Source organism: Melanostigma gelatinosum, assembly GCF_949748355.1.
Source record: "Melanostigma gelatinosum genome assembly, chromosome: 20".
Taxonomy (NCBI): Eukaryota; Metazoa; Chordata; class Actinopteri; order Perciformes; family Zoarcidae; genus Melanostigma; species Melanostigma gelatinosum.
Genome location: NC_136653.1, coordinates 15,103,720 through 15,129,489, shown reverse-complemented (window position 1 = coordinate 15,129,489; position 25,770 = coordinate 15,103,720). Strand labels below are relative to the sequence as shown.

At 43.0% G+C, this 25,770-nt stretch overlaps 1 protein-coding gene across 1 annotated transcript in view; it reads right to left on the bottom strand.

Moving 5' to 3' along the window:
- LOC306794333 (sodium/hydrogen exchanger 9-like) overlaps positions 1-25,352 on the bottom strand; it is a gene marked incomplete at its 5' end in the record, with an annotated part of 48,900 nt that extends 23,548 nt beyond the window's left edge. The window contains 10 exons of the mRNA XM_079292366.1: positions 2,103-2,216; positions 3,435-3,523; positions 7,961-8,066; positions 8,938-9,076; positions 11,293-11,398; positions 17,333-17,448; positions 20,987-21,063; positions 21,278-21,355; positions 24,567-24,633; positions 25,303-25,352. Coding sequence (XP_079148492.1) covers positions 2,103-2,216; positions 3,435-3,523; positions 7,961-8,066; positions 8,938-9,076; positions 11,293-11,398; positions 17,333-17,448; positions 20,987-21,063; positions 21,278-21,355; positions 24,567-24,633; positions 25,303-25,352 — 942 coding nt within the window. The remainder of the gene's footprint in view (positions 1-2,102; positions 2,217-3,434; positions 3,524-7,960; positions 8,067-8,937; positions 9,077-11,292; positions 11,399-17,332; positions 17,449-20,986; positions 21,064-21,277; positions 21,356-24,566; positions 24,634-25,302) is intronic.
- Between the last annotated feature and the right edge of the window lie 418 nt (positions 25,353-25,770).

The window sequence follows — 25,770 nt, the reverse complement described above, 5'->3', positions numbered from 1 at the left end:
TTCACATAGGATGGGACTGAATGCTAAGTGTCCTGGGCAGGAGTTAGTGACAGGATATCTGTACAATTATCGGGGACGTAGCTGCCATCCTGGATACACTTAACATCTTTTGTCAGACTTTTAGGAAAAGTTGCTGCAGCCCCTTAAAACCTCATATGCGCCTGAGTGCAGCCGGAGAGATCTTCCGATGGGTTCTTGTTAGTGTCGAGGCAATAAACCGAAGGAGGCCTCAACTCTTTTAGAAAAACACTTTTTCAGATCCTCTTTGAATTTTTGGTGCTAAATGAATCTTTGCAGATCGGTACCCCTGCTTTAGCATCATGAGGGGGATGTGATTTAAGCTTTTCTACAGTAAGTCCAAATATGTCGCCTGGAATAATGAAGGGACCAATATTTTAGGCAGGGGACTTTAGTCTGACAGGGCTTTTTACTAAAACAGAGCTCCCTCGCACCCTGCAGTCAATATTAGATCTTAGCACCCTATGGATTTTCAATAGCAATATCCTGCTCCCAAAAGCAGTCATTTCTCTTCATCAAAGGCCTCTGAGCTATTTGAATTGAGGTAATTAAACACTTTCATCTCAGCCTCATTTCCAATAAAACCCATCTCTATTGTCACTGGCAAAGACTAGCTATGGCGATTCAAATCTACTGCATAACCAAAGAGCGATTAACAGGGTTGAATCACTGGGGTTATTTCATTTTAATAGACACTTTGAGAATTGTACAGGAAGAATTAGACCTCCACTCAAAGCTCAAGTCAAACATTTCCTCCCTGGTAGACCCTCGCACTGAACATAAGAGGATTGGAAAAAGAATCTGCTCGGTCAACTCTTTCTCTGGCCCCTTTGACCCTATGGTGGAAGATGGATTGCAATAATAATTGCTGGCCATCTGGGCACTGGACTGTGAAAGAACAGGCCCCTGGAGTGCGGCCACTAGACTCTTTGCTCAGGCATACGCTATGGTCATGCCAGCTCTCAGGCAAGGGCAACTGTAGCCAGCAGTCCATTACTACCCCTCTGTTCCCCTCAGGAAGTAAAGCTGACATGTACCACAGCAGCTGTGAATGCAAAACATCTGTTATGATAGTACAACTTTAACATGTGATGAGTATCATTATGGGGCTGATGGCTTTGTGTTTACATAACATGTATTGTAGCTGCATTGCATTCGGGTCTGCAGAAACTCCAGCCAGAGGGGCATCTTCTCTGATGAATTTACCAGCATGGTTTTTGGGTCGAACAAGTTCTCGCTCTGTGATTCTGAGCATTTTTCCCCCAAATTGCCATTTGTACAGCCGATGGCTGTACATTTTTCTTCGTGAAGATACACTGGAAGTATCTGGATGTATTGTCAAACTGTGTCAAATTTATATAAATGAATCACATACATCACATTAAAAATGCTCATCATCACAATTTCCCAGAGCCTAAATTGACATCTGCTAATTTCATGTATCATTTGAAAAACAGCCCAAAAACTTAAATACATTCACAGGGATCTAATAGCATTGATGAATGCATGGATTTTTCCTGAACCAGAACAGGAACAGAAGCAGAGCAGCAGAAACCTCTCTCACTGGAGTTTCTAGATCTAACAACAGGGATACGGTGATTAATCCACTACAAACTTAAGTACTCTGAGTTTATTTCAAACAGGCAACCATCTTTATTCCACTGAGCTTTGCTAGAGAACAGAAACAAGCAGCAGTAACAATAATTAAAGATCTATTTAAATGTCTGTTTTAAAGGCGTTCCTCAGCGCTAACTATTCACTGCAGCATCTTAATCTGCAGAGATGGTGATCATGGGAGACCGACTGAATGGCATTTGCAGAGCTCACCGGATCAAAACTTGTACAATTTAAGTGCTGAGTTTTTTGTTTTTTGTTTTTTTTAAAGCACTGGGGAAATAACTGCACTGCAGCAGAGAGGAAGAATAGAACACAGGAAAACCACTCTAGTGATATAAGTGGCAGAAGATTGTGCATATAAGGATTGTGGCAGAAACAGAACAAACCGGAACAGAACATCATTTCTGGGATCCAAAGGCTGCACAGCAGCGACTGAAGAGGCTCCATCACGTAGAAGAAAAGGATACAAATGCCCCAGTAATGAAGAGAGCTTTAAAGACATGGCGAGGAAACGTCAACAATACATATCCCATGTAGCTGAAGATGAAAATCTCCCCCAGGAAGCTGAAGACTTCGAAGAGCTGCAAATTATAAAAGGGTTATAGAGGGTCATGAGGGAGAAGGTCATCGGAGATGGGGAGGGGTTCAGGGTGGATTGAGTCTGTCTGTCTGTCTGTCTGTCTGTCTGTCTGTCTGTGGTGAAAGTGAAGGACTGGGATCATATCTGAAATGGGTAAACAAGCTTAGATTTGCACAAGCACGACAAATCCACGACTATTCCCTGATCCTATGAGGTAGCAAATGCCACCATCTACCTAATGCAGCTGCATGTAGCACCCAACATGTTTTTGTCATCATTCTCTTGTTAGAGATTTATATTTGTCAGTTGTGTAAATGTGAAAGAGTAGCTTTATGGACTTATAAAGACAGCTATGACACATTCTAATATTACAACTCAGTCCTACATTTCCTGTAAGGATTCAGGCCGTACCAAAACACTTGGACGTCAGTTACTGTGGGAGGAAAATAGAATCAGAATTATTTTAATGGGGCATTTCTGCATAAGAAATCTAATATTGATTAAGGTCCTTATGTTGTATTTAATTAGAGCAGATGTTATGATTCCCTTCATGATTTATTATGTTCTGCTTTTACCAGTTAAACCAGCTTTGCTGTAAAGCTTTGGTAAAAAGCTATCTTATTGAATTAATGTACCTTCTCCCTTAACGGGACAAGCGATGCCACAGAAAAACACATTTCTATTCAACCAGTGTCTGCATACACCGACTCCCTTTGTCTTGTCCTTTAAGCTACAGCCGTATGTATAAATCATAGAAATGTAGATAAAGGCATTCTGCCAAGTAAACATACGGCACCATACACATGCATAGAGCCAATCCACTTTATAGAGAAAGGCTTCATAGCTGCATAGCTTTTTAAAAGCATTTTCTGTGATAAACAGTTAGCCCCACTGTGGCACCAATAATGAATAATGAATGCATATATGCGTATATGTGTGTACTTCTGATTTATTTGGTCCTCTGTGAAGCTTGCCGGTACAGTATGACAGTGCGCTTGCCTCCATCTGTGCTCAGCTTTTTAAGCAGATAGCCAGAGACTGGCCTCCCACACAGACACACTGGACAACCAGAGCACTGATGGCAATTAATGATTGCTTGCACACGCACGCAAGACACAAACCCTTGCATCAAAAGGCAATGTGAACAAAGTGAGTCAACTGGAAAATGATGAATGAAAACTCCTGCTGAATAGGCCTCAATCTCCCACCATAAACCCACCTGCCTGGTCCTGATCCTGCCCTCAGAGGATACATTGTGAATTGTGTACCTTGCTTGGCTCAAGCCACAAGACAGCACTGCCACAATACCTGAAAGAAAGAAAAAAATGCAGGGGAAATAAATGAAAATTCAAAAAGAGTAAACAGTCAATTAAGTATTAAACATTCATGATATCTGTTAGTTGTAAATGTGAGCTTGAACATTGTGTGTGAAAAGGTCACGGAGGACTACTATGTAAACAGAAGGGAGTTAAACAATGTGCTGTATCTAATTAGTACAGAGTATGCGATGTAATCAGGTATGTTTGTGTGCTGGTTAACACGACGAGCCTTGGAGCCTCTCATGTCGAGAATATGCTGGAGGAGGTTCTTCCATCATGGAAAAATGATTTGTGTCTTTATCTGTGTGGTTCAACCCAGCATTTCTCAAACCAGATAGACTGACTTCTAGTTTAGTTTTCAAATGAAACGTCAACATGATAATTTAAATATGAGAAATATTAGCAGAACAATGCATGTAGGCATTCACATAAGGCAAGTTTATTTGTATAGCACATTTCAACAACAAGGTAATTCTAAGTGCTTCACGTGAAACCATTAAAAGCATAAAGGCAAAAGTAAAGGAGATTTAAAACATACATTGAAACAATAATGTATGAGTAGGATTTTAAAGTCAATTCTTTGTTGGACAGGAAGCCAGTGCAAAGACATCAGAACTGGGGTGATGTGATCCACCCTCCTGGTCTTAGTGAGGACTCGAGCTGCAGCTTTCTGAATCAGCTGCAGCTTTCTGACAGACTTTTTACAGAGACCTGTAAACACACCGTTACAGTAGTCCAGTCTGCTGAAGATAAATGCAAGTTTTTCCAAATCCTGTTGAGACATAAGTCCTCTAATCCTTGATATATTCTTCAGGTGATAGTAGGCTGATTTTGTAATTGTCTTGATATGGCTGTTCAGGTTGAGGTCTGAATCCATAACTACACCTAGATTTCTGGCTTGGTTTGTGGGTTTTAACATCAGTGATTGAAGCTGAGCGGTGATTTTCAATTGTTCGTCATTGGTACCAAAAACAATTACTTCTGTTTTATCTTTGTTTAATTGAAGAAAATTCTGGCACATCCAGTTGTTGGTTTGTTCAATGCAGTTACCCAGCCCTTGTATGGGATTATAGTCCCCTGGTGACATAGTTATGTAGATTTGTGTGTCGTCTGCATAATTATGATAACACACTTTGTTGCTTTCCATAATCTGAGCTGGTGGAAGCATGTAGATGTTGAACAGAAGAGGCCCCAGTATTGAACCTTGGGGAACACCACATGTCATTTTAGTCAGCTCTGATGTGTAATCAGCTACAGACACAAAGTATTCTCGGTCCTTCAAGTAGGATTCAAACCAGTTAAGTGCTGTGCCAGAGAGTCCCACCCAGATGTTTAGTCTTTCTAGGAGTATGGCATGGTCGACCGTGTCGAATGCAGCACTGAGATCCAGTAACACTAAGACTGAACTTCTGCCATTGTCTATGTTTAAGTGGATGTCGTTGAAAACCTTAACAAGAGCAGTTTCAGCACTTTGGTGCAAATCCCAGGGCGCTGGGCTCTGCCTGTTAGTCGTCCTCCCACACATTCTCTCTTCGGCTTTGCACCGAGAGAGTTCCAGGGAGGACCACCATCCGAAGATTCATTATCTGCTCTCTCCTCCTGTTTCTTGGTAGGCCTGGTTGTGCTAGTTAGCTGTGTCTTAGCTAGCGTTTGTCCAGTGTTTTGAGTCCATGGTAGAGTGGTATCATTCCCACACAGTCCATTTACCTCCACGTTTACTTCTAGTCGGTGGATTTTTGTTTCCAGGACTGCAATCTTCTGTAGGAGTTTGTAGTAGTCATCCGTGGAGAAGGGAGGCATCTTGCTGCTACTTAGCTTTAACTTAGCTGCTAGTTAGCATTAGCTAACAATCCAAATAGCTCGACGACTTTCTGGATTTGTCTTCACTCAAACGTTGAAGAGTGATATATGTGATATATCTGGCAAGATATATGTGATATATCTGGCAAATTGAAGCAAGAAAATGCAAGAAAATGCAAGCAGAGGTAAGAGCAAGCAGCAAAGCGACTGCACTCTCTCATCAAGGTCAGATGAACCAAGAATCTCACTGTGTGCAGCTACTAATTGAGTTTAAAATATGTGACCCTGGAGCCACCCATTGTCCTGGTTCCAGCTGTAAAAACAGCTTTATCAAAATGTGCTGCCCAACCCAATCCAAGTATCCTCATGTTTCTGGCCAAAGACGTTACTTCCATTTAGACTCCAGAGACATGAAGCTCCGGGAATGATGAATGCTAAAGAATGACTTCATCGCTGTGAATCGTGCCAGATGCGGAGGAGCAGAAATGAACAAAAGGCGAAACACATGACAAGCGAAAGTAAAGAAGGGAAAGAAAAGCAGCTCTACGGAGAGAGGAAACAGGGTGGAGGGAGTGATCAGGGCCCCTGCTTGTAAAGAGGAGGCTGGCTGGAGCAGAGAGCTGGAATTTGAAACGCGTTGCATTAAAGGTGAGTTGATGCCTCACAGGACATGCTTGCTTTGTTGCAGACATTCAATTTCACATTTTTGCTCCCTCTACCTTGAAAGAAAATCACAGAAGATGGAAAACACGTGAATTGATTGTGATGGGGAGCAACACTGAGAGGTGTGAGCGAGCAATAATAAATACGGCAGCAAAGAAAAGATAGCGCGTGTGGTTCGGACTGCTCAGTGAAAGCCAGTCCATTATTCTCTCTTCCCATTCGCCCGTCACACTAGGATGCTGACCTGTACCTGCACTATGCTCCCTCTGGTAATCCCTGTACACAATGTCCTTTCCAGGACTGTTCAACAAAGTCTAATGGAGCATGCCAGCATGGCGGATCTCATTTTGGTTCCTCCTTGGTTTACATAACACTGACCGAGGTAACACATCATCCACCATCCACATTCGACACTCAGGACACTTGGCAACAGATAACATGCATCCCATAATAATGAGGAGCATAAGATTAATGATCGCAGGGCTCCCTGCGAGGCTGAGGGTCATTAGGCGCACCCTCACTAAACTCCAGCAATTAACAGAAAGCGCCTTGATTACCAAAGGACACCGGGGAGGAGTCCAATCGCTCACTGGGTCGCTCTGTGTGAGGTGCCGCTTCGCCCTAAATGGATCATTAAAGGCCTTTGGATGGAGTAGCACTCATCAGATTAGTTTTGTTAGGGTCTAGCTTTGTACCAAGAACATTGAAGATCGCAGTATGACTCATTTTTAGATCACTGTGACACAATATCCGGATCAGAATCAGTTTTCGAAGGCAAAATTAAGTATTTTATTATTAGCCCCGGTAGTACAAAAGGTGCATCTCCACTAAAAATACCGGAGGCTCTGCATCAGATACTGGAGTAGAGAGCATCACTGCCCTTTGTTTTGCTGCGGTGTGCCTCCCACGCTGGGCAGCATTCACAGCGGTGTACTTTATAGACCGGGCATCTGGGTCTAATTGGAAAAGGTTGCGGTATTTCATTAAAACCGTCTTCTCCTCCTCCACAGGCCACAGGGAGTATTGCCAAGAAAGAGGGAGCTCTACAACATCCGCTGAATGAGTGGAATCCCTCTGACAGGCCAGGTCGGGCCAGCAGGACCAACAACACTAATGCGTGCATATGTGCACTCCATTCATCTTTCAGATCTACATTACGACTGGCTGCTTAAGAAATAGATGAAGACAATTCCAGGCAGCTGAGCCAAGTCGTTGTTTTTTTTCCCCACACATAAGCTACCCAAGATTCCAGATACTAGGAATCAGTGAAGTGAAAACTAAAACAATGTAATGGAAATACAACCTCCCCTTGGTGATGGATAAAGAAACCAAAAGCAAGGTCATGTTGTATCAATTTTAACAAAGCCTAGGCACGTCTTGACTTTCCAGGATATCTGTACAAACAGCTAGGGCAAGAATGCCATTATGCCTTGCTGCTTATCTGTGGGCATTTCCAAATTAAAGGTGCAAACATGCTCTGACAGAGTAGGGCGGACACCATTTTAAAATGAGTTATGGGGGTTGAGCCCAGAATGGGATTGGTACCTGCAGTTCCCTGTAGAGAGGAGACGGCTTCATACTTTGTCATCTGTACATTATTGACTCGCTACAATGCCAAGGACTCTCAGAGGGTAAAGTATGTAAGGGAAGGGCCTTCATCAAATGCTGGTGTACTTTTTCAATCTGTTCTTGTGCGAGGAATTGTGCAGATGGTCAAGTCTAGACGGCAGACAAGCGCACATATCATTCCCAGGTTTGTGAAGTGCCAATGGCCACAGAGACGCATTGAAACAGCAGAGCTTGGTAATCAAGGAGTGAGCGAGTCAGTGCATGCAGTTGAGAAGGTTTGCACGAGGGGGAAAGGGCAGCAGTTGACCAGCAGGATTTGTATTATGTCTGAACTCCACGCTGCCAAGCAGTGACATGGCCACACACACACACACACAAGTCATACAGTGCTCACCTGAAAGTCCGCTGGCTTCAGCTGAGAGGAAGCTGCTCCAGGACAGCAGGAAGAAGACGGATGTTTCCAGCAGCGGATTCTCACATAGCCGAGTGAATTTGGTGAGGTGGAAAGAGAGTTAAAGATGTACAAGGAGGCATCAGGCTAATGCAACTGCAACACAGATGTATGGCTGTCGTGGCAGACTACGTGTACCGAAAGATGCAGTACTTTTCTGCAGCCTCTGCGAACAAAAAAGCATCTGCAGAAGCTGCTCACTAAGCCAGGAAATCTGACATTTAGTCTTTTTGAGATCCTTTCTGTTCCCCAACAGATAACATAGTCCACATCCTACTCCTTCTTTCTCACTGGCCTACTACAGTGTTCCAGAGAGGACCACACAGGTAGAAAGTTTAGTATTTGTGATAGTCACAGAAAGTGAAGATGGGTGGGTTTAGGTACTGTGAAAATATTAGGACTTCTAATTGTTTACGGAAGTAAATACTCTGTTGGCTTACAATCATGAAAACACCTTCCCAAGTCTTTAAGAAAGTTTAAGTTTGAGGACACGGCACAAAAGAGCAGGCTGTTGCTATGGTTAGCATCAGCAAAATCAAATACATGCTCACTTTGTGCTTTGCCCGCACCCAGAGATTAGTCACTGTGAATAAGAGCTGAGTTGTGCTCCAAACTTGTCATGACACGTCCTCATTTTTCATCCTAAAGTCTTATAACTAAAAGATCGGGGGGAAATGCTGGACAAGAGCGCAAGCCGAAACCTCACCAGAGGCTATTGGCTTGATTGACGACCTTTCTGCAACCGTTAGTGTCGCAGCAGCACTTAAGACTTAGCTGCGATGCTTTTCTTCAGGTGGTACAGTTGGGGTTTGTTAAAGAAGCAATTACCAAGTGGAGGATGTGGATAGATTGCAGCGGATGCTGAGGTGATAATTGAGTTTGGGGTGCAGAGGCAGAGATGGGAGGGGATGAAAGGATATGAGGGCTGTTATGACTGTGAATATGAAACCCAGGAGGAAGGAGCTGGCAAGCACTCCAAGAAAATAACCAACAGAGAGGAAGAAGGCAGGGGGGTCGAAGATATGTCCCGCACCCGTCTGGCTGTAGGTGGTGATGGCACTGGAAGACAAATTGACAAAGACTGAAAAAAAAAGGGTTACATGCATGAAAAAGAGACAAACTGCTGAGGAACAAAAAAAGAACGCAATTGCACAATTACTACAGAAATAAATACGAGTGTGACTGATACTGAACCATTAAAGCGTCAACATGGTTTATGGCTCAGAAAGACAAACGCAGTCGTCAGAAATATGGCCCACTTGGTTCTTGGTGTAAACCAGTCTGCAGCAGTGAGCATAAATTCACATGCTTATTATGCTGAGCTGAGCCTTTAAGCAAAATTGATTGGAGTCACTCCTAAGAACACATACCCTTCTTTAGAAGTTAAATCCTTCCCTGAAAACAATCCACTCTGAATTATTTGCCTTAGAGACGTCCCGTAGTAGTTAGTGGGAAACAAGGGAAATACTACTGTTGTTCACAAAGACAGCAGCATCGTGCTATTCACACCGCTGTAAATATTTAGTTTGTGGGGGGAAGGGGAGACTTCCACATGGAAGTCATTGAGTGCAAAAGAGGCCTCACAGGGTGGAGGGAGAGGGAGGACGAGAGAGAGAGAGAGAGAGCCTGAGGTGAAGCAAACAGATACAGGCACCCATGCGAGTGGCTGATGTAGCAGGCTCCCTCTGTGGAATGACAACATTTCCGTACCCACCACAGACCCTCCCTTGTATGCCCCTTCGACATCAACTGTTCTAAATGAATGCCAAACCATTGAGTCAGCAAAACAATGTGAAAGTGGTGGTTGTTGTTGTTTTTGCTTCCTAAATCGTGGACCCACCTTCTCACAGCCAGGGTAAACCCCCGGAAACTTATGGTGTCAAATAATATCTGACAAATGAAACCGTAATTCAACTCCATTTTTCATGCTGTCAGGTTGAAATGAGCTAGCACACGCCGCAACATTCCTTAATCTCCAGAGCAGAAAGGGAAGAATCAATCATGCTGTCGCTAATGAGCTTAGCAAATTGAAGGGTGGGAAAATCTATTGTGCCCTCCATGAGAATAAAGACTCCAGTTGTGTCAGCACATTACAGTCATTTTTTGTTTTTGTTTTTAAACATCAACTTTGGTTACTGGTCTCTTGGTCAGTGTGGCCCTCTAGAGACTACATCTTTAGGCATCTGCAGGCTGTTATCTCCCAGTCAGAACTCTCAAGATGTCAGCACAGGACCTGGCTGAATGGTGGCTGGGCCGGGGCTGCTGGAGCAGCAAGTTCAGTGCCTGTTAGAGGGCACATCAGCGTAAGGTTGAGCTGGTCTGGGAGCTTGTTAAAATTCCAGTGCCAGGGCCCCGCGTGGCTCACTAATAAGGGTAAGCTTTGTGTGTGGAGCCAGGGCGACCGGCAGGCTAGCGAGCCAGTCAAGTGACAGGAGATGGCATGAAGGCCGGTCACGCCACTCCAGGAACAAACACAGCATTATCTGACTGTTTGCCCGGGAAGACGTGCAGGCTCCCTCCTCTGCGCTTCAATGTACACAGAGGCAGCAGCCACGGCCTGAACGCAACAATCTGCGCAGTCACAACAATCATCAGTCCCCGTGTATACAATATGCAACTATGGACACATATCTTATCCCTGACGTCTCCATCTTTTTCATCTGCTTGCGTCGCCATTAATGTGGACCTGTGTGAGTTGTCGCTTCTCTCTGCTCCCCATCTTGCCATCTGTTAGCATGTCTACTGGAATGGCTTTGTTCACCAGCTATGTGTAAATACAGCAGGCAATGACTGCAATGTGTATGTGCAGGACAAACATGCATATTTAAGTGCAACTGATGGAGAAAGGGGAAAAGTCGAGGGAAATGAATGAGGCAATTGAAATGCATGAACAAGGCATGCCTGCATCGTGGCTGCTTCACTGAGCTTCCTAGGGTTTTATTTATGCTGTATTCCAGAATTTGACAGTAGCAGTGTTCGCCGAGTTCGTTAGCTGGGAGCGCGTGTCTCTACCCTGGAAGTGAGTCTGTCCACTGAGCACCTTAATGAGATGCTGACAGTGCCAGGGGCAACTCGCTTACGCAGTCCACTGCATAGCATGTGAGGCGCTCATGCGGTTTTGCCAATCACACCCTTTCCTTAAAGCTGGCAGCATCCATCCAGCCTTCACTCGCCTACACATTCACCCCCACAATGCCAACTGGAAAAGACACAGTTAAACCTAGAAATATAATGCATTCCGAAGGCAGAGACGACTCCTAAAGCAAAACACTCACTGTGTCAGGACGATGGCCGCGGCATCATTCAGGACACTCTCGCCAAACAGCAGGGCGTGTAGATCCAGGTCCACATGCAGCTCTGACAACAGGCCAAGGACTGCAACTGAAAACAACAACAGTTACTGCTGTTGAAGGCTGCAGGAAGTGGAATATCTGCTCTGCTAATCACACAGCAAAAGTGGTGCGGAGTGTCACCTCTTCTGCTACAAACAAGAGAAGCCAGGGGATTTAATGTTGCAGTGGAACAATACAAGCTGACAATACAAGCTGACAAGCTGAAAATGTCAGCACACTGACAGCACTGTAAAGAGGATTTTGACACTTGGAACAGCCAGAGTAACTAAACCAAGCAAAGACTTGTTCAGCTCAAGCTGAATAAAAACACGGAATGCTTCGGAAGAGACCATATTTGTGTCGGCAAAGGAAACAGAGCAGAACCAAGTGCTAAGCTGACCCATTGGCCTTTGTCAGTGACTCATTAAGAATAATATACGTATTTCAAAATGTAGACGCAAACTCAAGATATCTGGAATTTGATGATGCTCTGTGTGTATGATGACATTTTCATGCAAGTGCACAAGAAAACAAATCATTAAAATAGATAGTTTGGTCTTTTTTGTATTATCACTGAAAGAATGAACATACTGAGTCAGTGTACTACACAGAAGCACAAATCAAAAGGAACACATAATTAGACACTTAATTGTATTTCAAGTCCAGATAATGAATCAACACATCAAGTAAAAAATAATAGAACAAAAAAACGATTCAGTAATAAGATAAATCTCAGTCTGCATGTGGATCATCAAAATCATCCAACAAAATAAAATGACTTCGTGTTAGCACTGCAGGTGTTTGTGTTGCACGTGTGTTGGTGTTTGCCGAGCATGAATATGCTGTATGTGGGAGTGTGTTTATCAGCTTGGAGCATTGCTGCAGTTTTCACGATAGAGGCAGAGAACGACTAGGATTCTGGGAATCTTGAGAGGATGCTGGTTGGAGAAGAGGAGAGATTAGAGCTAAGATGCTGCAGCTGATTAGAAGATCCAAAAGGAGCCAATTACAGTCTAATGTAGGGGAACTGGCAGAGAGCTCCATGCTTTAAATAATGTAAGATTCACTTACTGCTCAGCAACACAAAGAAGTCCTCCCCATATAATTCAGTTTCTCACACAGGTGCCTCTTGCCAGATGACTTTAAGTGGACATGGATGTTTACAAAGACAGAAGCTGTAAGTGTGTTTGTGCTGAATACGATTGAGTGGAGTGGAACACATAAATGGTAATGTTCAAAGGTTTACAGCAGACACAGTGATAACTGATACCACAGCTATTCATGACTGGTAACGACTATGAGGAGAATTAGTATTGAACTCAGTGTCTCTGCAAATGGACGTCGAACAATCACAGCGTTGAGACAAATACAAATGCCTGGTGCAATCTGGGTTGAGCTGCAAATTCTCCAAGTGTGCAGCTGAGCCTCCATCGGGCTTAGGAAACGTATGGTTTGGAAAGCTGAGAAGAATGGATGTTTACTGACAGTTGAGCTTGCTGTGAGTCTTACCTGTTTCACCAGCACTGGTGATTGGGAGGAAGGATTTGACTCTTATGGAACGACATAGTGCGAATCATCTAGAGAGGTTAAACACTGGGGAACCCTCAACCAATCAGTAGAGCTGATGAAACCTCTTTGAGCAGTAGCAGAACATTGGAAGGTTATACGACAAAAATTTGGCACCATATGTTAAATTTGCAATAAATATTACAGTAACTTCCTTGTTATGTATTTTATGTTTACAGAGGTTGTGACTTAGTCAGTAACAGTTTTAAAGGAGTAATCAATAAAAAGTGTACACATATGCTGTGTAAATAAGGTATTCTGTGCCAATTCTTCATCCTGAAGTGGCCATAGACAAGATTTCATCTTCCAGAACACAGCAACTACCAACAACACAGGACACGCTGCCTAAAGCGTTTCCACAGTTACTTCGGTTGTTCGGGCTGTAAATCAAGACTTCATTTTCCGGCGAGATAGCACAGATTGTACGGGGTGGAAGACAGAACTCCAGCGTGAAAGTAAGGCTTGTGGGGAACCGATCTAACCGACGATGGTGTCGTTATTACATCATTACAACAATCAACATTTACTTCATAATTATAAGTTAATGGAGAAAAAAAAACCCTTAATGAACTCACAATCTCTATCTTGCATCTCACCACATGTCTTGAAAAAAAAATGTATCAGATCATTGATGATGAAATTTGTGGTGAAAAATGATAAACTTATTACGCTGTTGTTTATGCAGCTGAACCTCTCGACATAATGCATCTGCTTAGAAATATCAGCCGAATTCCACGGCGAGTTTACCGACAGTAAGCAGAAGATGCTTGAGCATACGAATGAGCGCATGCACGCACGACATGCTCGGCACTGCAGGACGGCGAGGTGGTGACGCCGAGTGACAAGGACAATACCGACATTGACGAGGAGGTGACATGCCTGTCAGCTCAGCACTTTGCGACACCTCGAGTATCTCCCTCTGCAAGATATTGGCTGTAGCATTGTTTACAGATGACGGTAGATGCGATTACATTAGAGGAGGATAGCAATATACCACATTGGATAGATAGATGGATATATAGAAAGACAGAAATATACACCAGATCGAAAAAAAACATGCTGGCACAAATCCTTATTGTAACTGCCACAAAAGAAACCCGGCTGAGTTTCAAACAAGCAAAACCAAAGTATCATATAACAAAAACAATGTCAGATATGGAGAAAGACAACTAAGATGCACACTCACAAACACACACACACACACACACACGTTCATAAGGATGCAGGCATGGACAGGAAGAGAAACTCAGAGCGGTGCCATTCTGAAGGCCAGACAATATCATAGTCAAAACAATAACAGCTCCCGGTAGAGTCATTCTCCACCTGTTGAGTCTAAGATGCTCAAAGAATCCTATGAATTAGTCTCAGAGAAGCTAGCGATATGATGGATTGTGATGCTCCGGTGGCTGCGTTTGACCCGTCAGTGAACACCAGGCCAGTGAAAGCAGCACAGACAGTATACGACCAGACTGATAATAAGAGCAGTGGCAAGAGAGCAGCCTCAGGACTTGTTTTGACAAACCTGGCTCTTTGGTCTTTGACAGGTTTAAGGCTCCTGGTTGGAAAAAAATCCTTTATCTGGAGAGGGGGAGGTAGGCCCTGGAGTCAGGATCGTTCCATCTCCTTGCTCCCATAATGCCTGGCTGATGACAGCATGTCGTGCACTACTCACACTGCAAGACGGAAAAAAAAGAAAAAAAAGAATAGAGCCCACCCCAAATACACACACGCGCGGGTTAGCCGTGTTGTCATGGCAACCCCATCCTACAGCTGTCAAGTGTTCATCAGTTTCCGCAGCAACACCATAAGGTGGCGAGAAGTAGGCAATTATTTCAGACATAATACAGTTGAAAGGGGCCAACGGAAGCGTCATTAGGTCAAATTACCCCTGCTGCATAGGTTGAGCAGAGGCAAAGCTCATGGCCATATCAGTCACAGAGCACGGGATTTGTTCGCTGATTTGACCAAATTAGGCAGATATAATACTGAAAGTGATGCATTCGGGAAGCCGTAACAGTCAACGGGGAATTACTACAATCTCCCCAACGCCGCGTAAGAATTGCTCAATTTTGTAAGCATTGACAAGAGGACAAAGAGGGGTCAGAAGATTGCATGGACTGAAGACGTAAACAAGTAATTTCCAGCTCTGAAATACTGAGAGAAATATGTATGTGCAGTGTCCACGTCAAGAGAACTCCCGAAGAAGGAAATAAATAGAAGCTCAAAGATGAAAGAGAAAAACTGCAGAGGCTCCCACCCCACTCCCAAAACAATCCTTTGAGAAGTTAAGTGAGGGTTTCACTGACCTTTTGTAACCATCCCTGCAGCTAGAGGATGCAGCGCAGCAGGCGCTCTACATTGTGACTTGAACCATGTGTCTTATTCTGAGGCTGAAAACAACAGGTTCCATGGCTACAGAGCTATGGGTGCTTGTAGAAAACCAGCAATTTAAAATCAATAGATGCATGCTGGAATGAACGCTAGGGACATGTATGCCGCCTAACAATTACATATTTTCAAAAGAATATCAATCGGGATATTACAGACTTAAAAGGTCGTCTCTACTGTCCCAAACTGATGAATAACATCTCGTTGCTCAAGTAGCTTCTGTCCACCTCTCACAAGAGAATGTAAAACACTGCAAAAGAAATGGTAACATACAGGTGCTGTTCACAGCTGCATCTACCTTTAGATCTGCTGGTCTCAGCAGACGCTCAGAACGCTGCAGCTCGAGTCCTCACTCAGACCAGGAGGGTGGATCACATCACCCCAGTTCTGAGGTCTTTGCACTGGCTTCCTGTCCAACAAAGAATTGACTTTAAAATCCTGCTGTTGGTTTACAAAGCACTGAATGGTTTCGGGCCAAAACACATCTCCGATCTGCTGCTACCTTATGAACCATCCCGATATATTCATTGAACCACGTTCAATTAATATAGCAATCAATTTCCTGCATTTTACTACTGTATTTTATTTCTTACACTGTTTAAAAAAAAAAATGTTTTAATGCAATGGATGTTCTTAATTGTTTTTAAATCTCCTTTTCTTTTGCTTTGTGTTTTGATGCTTTTAATGGTTTTATGTGAAGCACTTTGAATTACCTTGTTGTTGAAATGTGCGATACAAATAAACTTGCCTTGCCTTCTGAACCCCCCTCCCCAGTGCCACCTCACCCGCCTAAGAAATGTTTGACAATAGCGTTAAATATATATATATACTATACATCTCTCTACATAATGGTTTAAATACTGCTTGAAATAATCTTCCACACTGCCAAAAATGTAATATTGAGAAAGAAATACCAGTCACATTTAAAGGTATTGACGATAAAAAAGTTAATCTTTATCATAAAAAATAATATTACGAGCAGTGGAAACATCTCCATATGCCAAACTACCATTGCTATCTGTTGCTCTCGGAGGAAGCTGTCGTAGATTCATTACAGCTGCAATGAGAGCCTGGTCTATTAAATATCTCTGCTATATTCCATAGTCCAGTGCGTGCAAAGTGACAAATACATTTGCCTTCCATTGTACTCAGCGCTGCGAGCCTGTGATGACTTTCACACCGTTCTCAAGATCTACAACATTTCAGTTGATACGTGAAATCGTTGCACTCACACAATGAGTCATCCACACAGCCAGAGAGCTGTCACACAAGGGCTTTGACATTAAGAAAAACTAATTTGAGTTATTCCTGAACACTAAATTATTATGAGAGTCATTGTGACTGTGTGTGTGTGTGTGTGTGTGTGTGTGTGTGTGTGTGTGTGTGTGTGTGTGTGTGAATGTAACTCTGTGCCTATTTCTGGAGTGCTCCTTTGCTTTGGCCCCTTTCAGAAAATCAGAAAGCCGGCGCTATATTTGGACAGCTCGAGACAGAGGAAGCCGAGGGGTGTTTGTGTTTAGGCCATCGATGCATTGCAGTGTGATTCTAATCAAAGTGACGAGGGCGCCGGGGCCGACAGGGGGAGAGCACATCGTGGCATGGGAAAATAACGTCGCAACTGACAGCTTGCACCATAATCTACGGCTCCTCTTTGACACTCAACCAGATCAACCACCTATCGGCATAAATAATTCATTAGCAAATGAGGACATTAACATTACCACTGCAGCAGCGTCGCGGGATGCCTTATGACATCCCACTTGACTCCTCTTGAAGAACACAGATTATTTTGTGGCTCCACTTAGGAAAAAGGTGCACCGAATTTAAAGCAGTTACATCGTCTGCTAGGGCATTGTGACTCCATGTTATTTATCTCTGTACAAAGGTATGTAGACAGCAAAAAAGGATGGCTGTACATAAAGCAAGAAGGGTAGCAGTGAAGTTTAAAGCTGTATAAAAACCAGGAAATCAATGTTGCTCCTAGAAGTAATGAGAGTTACACTCGGAGTTTGTTCATAAGGCCAGCTACCTGGGTCAGTGGCCGACATAATGGCACCAAACAGGAGGCAATCAGTGAGGAGGAAGTCTCCATCTGCTGCTTGGCCCAACAGCACCATCAGTCTGGTGAAGCCGTAGACGCAGGCCCTGGGACAGAGGACAAACAGACAGAAGGACACACAGCGAGGTCATCGGGGAGCGCCAGACAGAGCAGGCCCATCAGTCATCCCTCTAACCGCAGCAGGGCTTCCCCCAGAGTAGTGTGGGTAATGGGGCCAGATGCTACCAGCAGGTGAGTTGACCCGTTTCCAGGCAGCGGCTGCTTAACGCAGGTGGACACACAAAGCTGTGAGTCTGCAGGGCAGCATTGCATTTGGAATATGTGTGTATGTGGATCTACATGACTCTCCATTCTAATCTACACTCAAATACATAATATATACGCACAGACATACGTTCTGTTAGACATCTCATCTCAGCTCCTATCCATTTTCAGTGTTATAAACACTCAGACATAATAAAAGGGCACCAGAATTATGAGTATGTGTGCTTTATGAGCACAGAATCACCCGGAAGACTGAAAACCATGAGGAGAGTTTGTGAAGGGCATTGTGACAGAAATAAAACCGAAGCAGTGATTTTATCTGCTCTGGGGCCTGGCAATAAAACAAATCTACAATCTAACCGTCCCAGAATGCACCACTGTATGCTCTCCCTTATGAAAATACTGCACTTAGAGCAAAAACAACTTGCTAACATTCTGCATTCAGCACTGCGGTCCAGCTCTCCACTGGTAAATGATGTGTGTTAAGAACTAATCCTGTTACTGTGAAGCATCCCATAATAATCAGTTTGCCAGCTTGTTCTCTGGGGAACCTGTCTGTCCATAGGCATAACTTGGTTACCATGGTGGCACACGACCTGTCCCCGAGGCCGGTATTTAAAGTAGTGTCCTCAGGTTGAGCGCCTAAGCTGTCTTATTCATCTATCTTTAAGGGAGATTTGAAGTTGTGGTAATGCCGTACATTGTGTGAGTGAGTGAGATACAGCAGCAGTAAGAGACAGTGAGACAGGCGGACACAGAGAGAGAGAATGAGGGGAAGTGGATGTACTTTGTCAGTGGAGTCATTAAGGTTCACTCACTCCCATGAGACTCTCTTTTCCCCATGGGATATGGCAGACTCACTAACAAGCAACAGGATTGGTCAGGTCTGGACCCTTAGCATCAAAGAATGTACACGTGACGCAACATGTCAAACTGTGTCCTGCGTCCCGAGGGAATTGGGGAGAGTTTGTCATTGGCCGATCCTGGGAGAGGAAAAGGACTAACGTATGGAAGAAAAGAGGGGAGGGAAGCGAGGAAAGACAACATCTTTTACACTGGCTTTCAGCAGGTCGGAGAAGCCCGCGGGCTATAATATCTAGAGGGCATGAGCCTTTCCCTTGGATGTAAAACATTGTGAATAATTTAACAACAAAATAATTATATTACAACACACACACCAAGTAACCAGTCAACCCAGCAGCAGCTTTAAAAGTATCAGAGTATGGGAACATATTGACATGTTATCTATTTTATCAATTTAAACACACAGAAGCCACTTTATTAGGTTTTATTTGGTAAGTCCAACACAATAGAGCTCCTGCCATTACATGTATATATCACAAATTACACATTTGCCTGACGATACAATCGAACCATTTGCATACATGAAGAGGGCCAGAATATTAGCCTCTCAATACGATGCAGTCCAGTACAACACCATCACTGACTGCAACCTCAATAGTAAAAACATAAAATCTAATTGAGACCTCTATGACCCCCCACAGAGTAAAAGTTGCCTATATGGCAGAACAAAGTTATTGGATTTCATTCGATTGTACCGCTGTGCCTAATAAAGTGGCCACTGAGTATATATTGCTGTGGGTGAATAGTATTGTGTGTGAGTGTGTGTGTGTTTTAAGTGAAAACCTTGTATCTCCAAAATGCCAGAAGGGGAAACAATATATACAATTTGAATCCTTTGAAAGAGCTTCATAAAATTGAAGTCTGTTTTTCTGATCAAAGTGGATCCTGAAGTTATAAGAGCAAAACAACAACTGGAGTTATGAGGTTTTCACATCGTCTTTGTGTGCAGAAAATGAATACAAGAGAAACAACCGGTGTGCAAAGATCTCCATTTCCTCCAAAGTCTGAGAGCGCCATCTAGCGTGGTGAGGCCAGAATAGCAACCCAGTTCCAGTCTACACACTAATGCTCAGCAGGTGCTTTCGATTATTTGATCGTCTCAAGTGTGCTGTTGGTGGACACTACAGAACTGTTCATAGCAGACTGATTATAATAGAAAAGGCACCGTTAATGATGGCTCTATTTCATGTTTGCCATTCAGTTCCAGGACCTTGCTATTGTGCATGCTGGCTCACTAGTATACCTCACTGGGAAACTTGAGCAGAGCAGTGATTCATCTTATAATACACATGTGCTTTTCCTGCTACGACAAAGGCCCATTGTACCTCAATGCACCAAGCAAATAGAGAAGCTACTCACAGCTGCAGAGAATTTGACTGAATTGCAGATGTGATGACACAGCTGCCGAAAGATCTTCATGAAATCTTTGTACAGTTTACTTCTTCGTAAAATGTCACTTCAACGTCACTTAATCATAAGTGAATTTCCTTTGACTGAAAATTAGCTACATATGAATTGTAAATTAGCACAATTATAATCACATATATACTGTACATGATAATACAGTAAATACAACACATTTTCTACGACTACTAGCGGCTATAGCACCTTCCATGCATGAAATACAGCTTCATGAGTATATGATTCTCTTAGTTTCTACCATCTTATATTACTTTTACTTGATGTCAGACACTGAATTCCTGCGTCCCATTAATCCAGGACTTTACTGCTCTGTTGTTGACGAATTCTCATACGTTGTATTTTATAAGAAGAACGGTATCACTGCCTGGGTCCAGACCTACGCATCCGCCCACTCCACCAAGGTGGTGTCGACTGATTTGTCAGCGGCAGGGGCGGGACAAACACCGTTGTAAAACATCTACACAATAGATGCCGGATCTATATGAGAGAAGAAAGAACCTCGGCATCTCTGAATCATTCACTCAATGGCCTCTCTCCCAGCATATGAACTAATCGTTTTGGATTTGATATGACCCCCTTGAGCAACTGAACAATTTCCAATATATACTGCTTGTCTTCTCAATATCCCCTGAGGCTAGTTCTGTTCTCTTTTAACTCTTAAAACACACAAAGCTGGTCTTGTCATGGAGACACATTACCGGTTGACTTACAATGCGTTGGTCTCTGGTTAGCGAAAAATCATGTTTGGTTTGTCCGAAACATGGCGGAGGACCCACTCCCTATGGCTTGTTTTAAGCTAACTAAAACATGATCCTTAGTGATTATACACCAATGCAAACATAGCTATGATTATTATATTAAATGTATTCTGATAGAGCCCCCGGAAGGGCCATTTATTTATTTTAGATGAAGCACTGTGGAGCTCTGTAAAAAGCTACTCTCCGCAGGATATTTTGTGGTATCCATTATCTCGGCCATTCTCTTACTTCTGTGCACCTTAACTCTGTGTTTATGTATTTTTGATGTGTTCATTTGCGTGAATGAAAAAAATAAATAAATAATAAAAATGCTTACCCTATAGTCACACAGCTGATTATGGTTCCCAAAAACGCAAAGGTCAAAACAGATCCAAGATTCCCAATGAATCGTTTCTAGAACAGAAATTAGAATGAACACCAATCAGTCACGTCAAACAAGCAGCTCAGCAGTATGCAACACATTCACTTCAATCCCACGTAACCAACAGCAGCACACGCCGGCAGGCAGTGCTTTTTTTGAACTGACGAAGCATTGCATACAAAAAGAGCAGTCCTCTGATGATGTCGTTTTCCCCTACAGTGAGGCATGTCAGGACAGCAGTCTCACCTGTTTAAGGGTGTACGCTCCATGGAAGATGATAGGCGGCAGGAACAGATTGAAAAGGACCTCGGGATCAAAGGCCTCCTGTAAAAGACAGAGCTGTTGTGTTGATGACTGACGGGGCTCCGTGGGGAGCGAGAGGACTCCGTTTACTGGATGTGACTGACTGACAGATATTACACACACATTGTTCACTTCAGCAGCTCTGTTTTGCAGACAGGCAGCAGTTATTTTTTTCTCTTTGAATCCCAATGTCACAATGGTCTCCTGGTACCGGGACAACCTTATCTGTCCTTTCTTTCTAAAATAAAATATGTTAAACTTTTGCATATTGGTAATACAAAAAAGCACGACACTCCAGGCTTATATTTTGGTGTTAACAACATTAAACTTTGAATCTTCAGTATAGGGCCACTACTTTGATGGTGCATTGTTACAACAGCCCTATCATTTAATGACTGAGTACTGCATTGCATTCTGCACCGGTGCCCTCACTCAGACTGCCTCAGCTGATTGAAGCAAAGCATAACACAAAGTGAGAAGTCTAACCACGGAGGCTCCCAGTGTTCTTTAGAACGGGAATAAGCAAGAACCATGAGTAAAGACGCACATGTTGAGACAACGGATGGATTCAAATCAAAGAAAATCAAAGCCGCTGATCGCAACAACCTACATTACCTTCATCACAAACAGTAGCCAGAGCTTAAGGCTTTTCTTAACATACCGTGCACGTTCTGTGTCTGGTTCTCATCCCAGCCAATATGACGCAATACAAGCTGCACAGAAAGGTAGCCTTTCATGTCCTTCATCCTTGAATCCATTTTATGTCTATTGTGGGTACCTCCTCAGGATCAAACGGCAGCGATATTCAAATCAGATCAAAAATAACGTTACTTTCTCCCGATTCCTACATCCCGCAAGGTCTCATTACATTGCTCAAAAATGAAATTCCAGTTCAATTAAATTTCAGATATGTGGTGATGATGCTTGCAGAGAAAATATTGAAGCAGCCGGAATAACATGAATATTTGGACAAATGAAAATAGGCCCGTCTCTGTAAATGCCTCATTTCCTGGAAGCATTGCATTTTGGTGACCATTTACACATATGTGTATGTGTGGAAGATTGCATTTTTAATCATAATTTCTGATGCTGCAAAGCCCCCTATAGTTTGGAGTGACTATGCTTTCACAGTAATTCACACTTGAAATGGTTGCCAGCTCTACAAATTGCTCCCATCTTTCTGCTACCATCACCCGGCTTAAAATAAATGACTTTCTCGTGACTGCAATTACCCCACAGAGCACATATATATATATGTATTTTTGCAGACTGTGCATGCCAAATACAAAATGGCATAACAGAGACTAATACAGACACTGTAATCAATTATGCATATGCTTGTGGTTTTATTCTGAGGCCCACCTGCGCCACAGAATCGGGGATGGAGGTGTGTTGTATACACTAATTGCCTCTTCAGCTGAGCAGCACTAAATTTAATCAGACCACAAACTTTAATGCTTTACTCCCCAGCGGCACATAATGGACTCAGCAATGCAATGAAATTCTTATCTCTCTCTGCTAGGCCCCCTTATGTATCAGGCTTAACAGCGTGAAGGCTACACAGAATGGTCTGACCAAAGTAATGGCCTTTGTGGAAGCCTCTGCTGGTTTGCTAATGAGACCCCAGCATTCAAAGGGGCCAAAGAGTCCAAGCCATTAGTGGAGAGTTACACGTGGCCTGGATGATTTGCAGGGTTCGTGGGTCACTTACTCCCTTTGTCTCTGGTTGAAATATCGCTCTGAGATTAAGAAATACATTTTCAAAGACACTCATTCCACATCCTCTCATGCTTGTTCGCCATCATGTGGCTGAACCCCCGGCTCATTGGTTGGTTCCTTTGATATGAGAAATCTCCCCGATAGCACCGCCACACAATATCAAAGCAAGCCAGAAAACAGTAATAATACTAATTACAACCAGAGGCGCCCGTCAAAGCTTTGGCTATTCTACTTAGCGGCTGCATTAGGGTCTCTAACGAATCCCTTTTCCACAAATACTTTCCAAGAGAAGTTTGCAGCACGATGGCTTAAGGTCCAGTTGTAACATTATTCCTGTTGCATCTCAGTGACACAAAAAATATCACAAATAAACTGTTTAACAATCCTTGCATGTGGAGACCTTCAGCATTAAAAAACCATAAAGCGCCCTCCTGATTAAAAGTGATAATAAGTATGTAAAATATCGTTATGATTGCAGTTTTCACATCATTAACAAACCAATACTGTGTACAATAGACTATATTATACAATGTCATATGTAAGTACAACATAAAATAGCAAAGAGGTTCAATGTTATGCTTCCAACAGAAACAAAATCTCTTAAAGTGTGAAAAATTATTTACAATTCAAACACTGTGCTGACCGAACCTCTATTTGAGTCAGCAAAGTACAACTGCTTATTCAACTCCCGGCGTCAAATCATGAGCGGCAGCGCATCTCGACTACATTCAGAAAACATCATTGATGTACTTTTTGCTCGGCAGATTGTGATTTGGAATATATATTCATGGCATCATAGTTCCCTCCACTTTCGAACAGATGGTAGATATTCACATCCATTACTGTGTTCTGTCCGTGTCACAGGTTTGAGATGTTCATCGCTATCCAAGAGGGAAAAGCTGCATTGCCTGTTTAGATTACCTAACAATCTCATGTCTTTCCTGCAACGCAGAGCAATCCAGCACCAATATCACTTGAATCTCATTATGGGAATTCTGCAAGTAAACAACAGTGTCTTCACAGGAACCCAAATTTCAAGAAAAGATAAATTGCAATTGTATTCACGGTTTATGTTTGCAGTTGTTGGCAGGAACATACTTTAAATAAAGTGTTAGTATAAAGCATTTTTTTGTTCATTAATCAGACACTTTGTGTTGCTTTATCTACTTTACAAGAGTTCTGGCTGAGGAAGTACAAAAGGCCCAGGACCTCAGCCCACGAGCTATATCCAGGGGAAATGTGTGTTAATATTTCAAAAGGATTAACTCGTGGAAAGCACCTGGACCTGATGGCATCCTTGGTCAAGCTCTCAAGGTGTGTGCAGATCAACTAGCAGATGTCCTCACAGACATTTTCAACCTCTCACAGCTCCAGTCTGTAGTCCCCACGTGTCCCAGAAAGACCAAAGCTCTCTGCCTGAACAGCTACCACCCAGTACCGCCCACCTCCATCATCATGAAGTGCTTCGAGCGGTTAGCCAAAGCCTTCATCACCTCCTTCATCCCTGACTCACTGGACCCACTTCAATTTGCAGGTCAAATAGATCGGTCACCCTCGTCTCCCACACTGCCCTCTCCCACCTGGAAACACGTATGTGAGAATGCTGTTCATTGACAATAGTTCAGCATTTAACACCATTGTGCCCTCCAAAAATTGTCATCAAGCTCAGAAACGTGGGGTTCAACACCACTGGATCCTGAGCTTCATCATGGGCAAACCCCCAGGCAGTGCACATTGACACCACCACATGCTCCACCCTGACTCTCAGCACTGGAGCCCCTCAGGGCCGCATGCTCAGCCCTTTCATGTATTCCCTGTTCACGCACCACAGCTCCGACGACGTCATTAAGTTTGCTCACGACACGACTTCTGATAACAAACAGAACATGCAAGTAATTTAGAAGAAAACCAATAACTAAGCACCTTTAGAGGATCCTCTGTTGATATAAATACCCAGCATACACAAGGGACGAAATATAGGTGTGATCAAAGGAAAGAAAATTAAGAGAATATATTTTTTTTATATATAAAAGTACATCAGAGGAAAATAAAGCATCCTGTGCGGTGCATTTTGTTTTCACATGTTCCCTCTGCAAGATTGATTGTGCAACTTTTGAAAGTAAATGTTTTATTAACAGGTTGTTTCACTTTCCATTAGAGGCTATGTTGTGTCACAACCTGCACCACCTATCCACATAAATAATTCACTTTTTGTGACATTTATTTGAATTCAATTGCCATACAGTTACCGTATGAGGGGTTGAGACCGGCGGGCATCGATGGTTGACTCTCCCAACATGTTTAAAGCGGTTAAAGTGTGATGTGACGTTGATTGTCAAGAGGAGAGGTGTGCTGTTAAGACCAACACAAGTGCAAACCGTTTCCTTGTTGTCTCCCCAGTCAAATGACAAGCATCTCACCATCAACCCCACAAGCATACCTGCAGAAGAGCACCAAAAAGACAGACGAAGCTGCAGTTATGAAAACTACGTAACGTGCTAAAAACTATTCCAGAAGTAAATCAATCATAATGCAGCAACTGTAATGCAAAAAACATCCAAATCATAACGTTATAATGAAATACAAATCAGGTATAGGCAATTGCTGTTTTGGTGTAATGCCTAAATTAAAAGATCCTTATCCTTAATTTGGCTGTGAACGATGTAAGCTATAACTTGCCGCTCATTTATTGTGGTTGTTGTGTTAATTAGAAATTT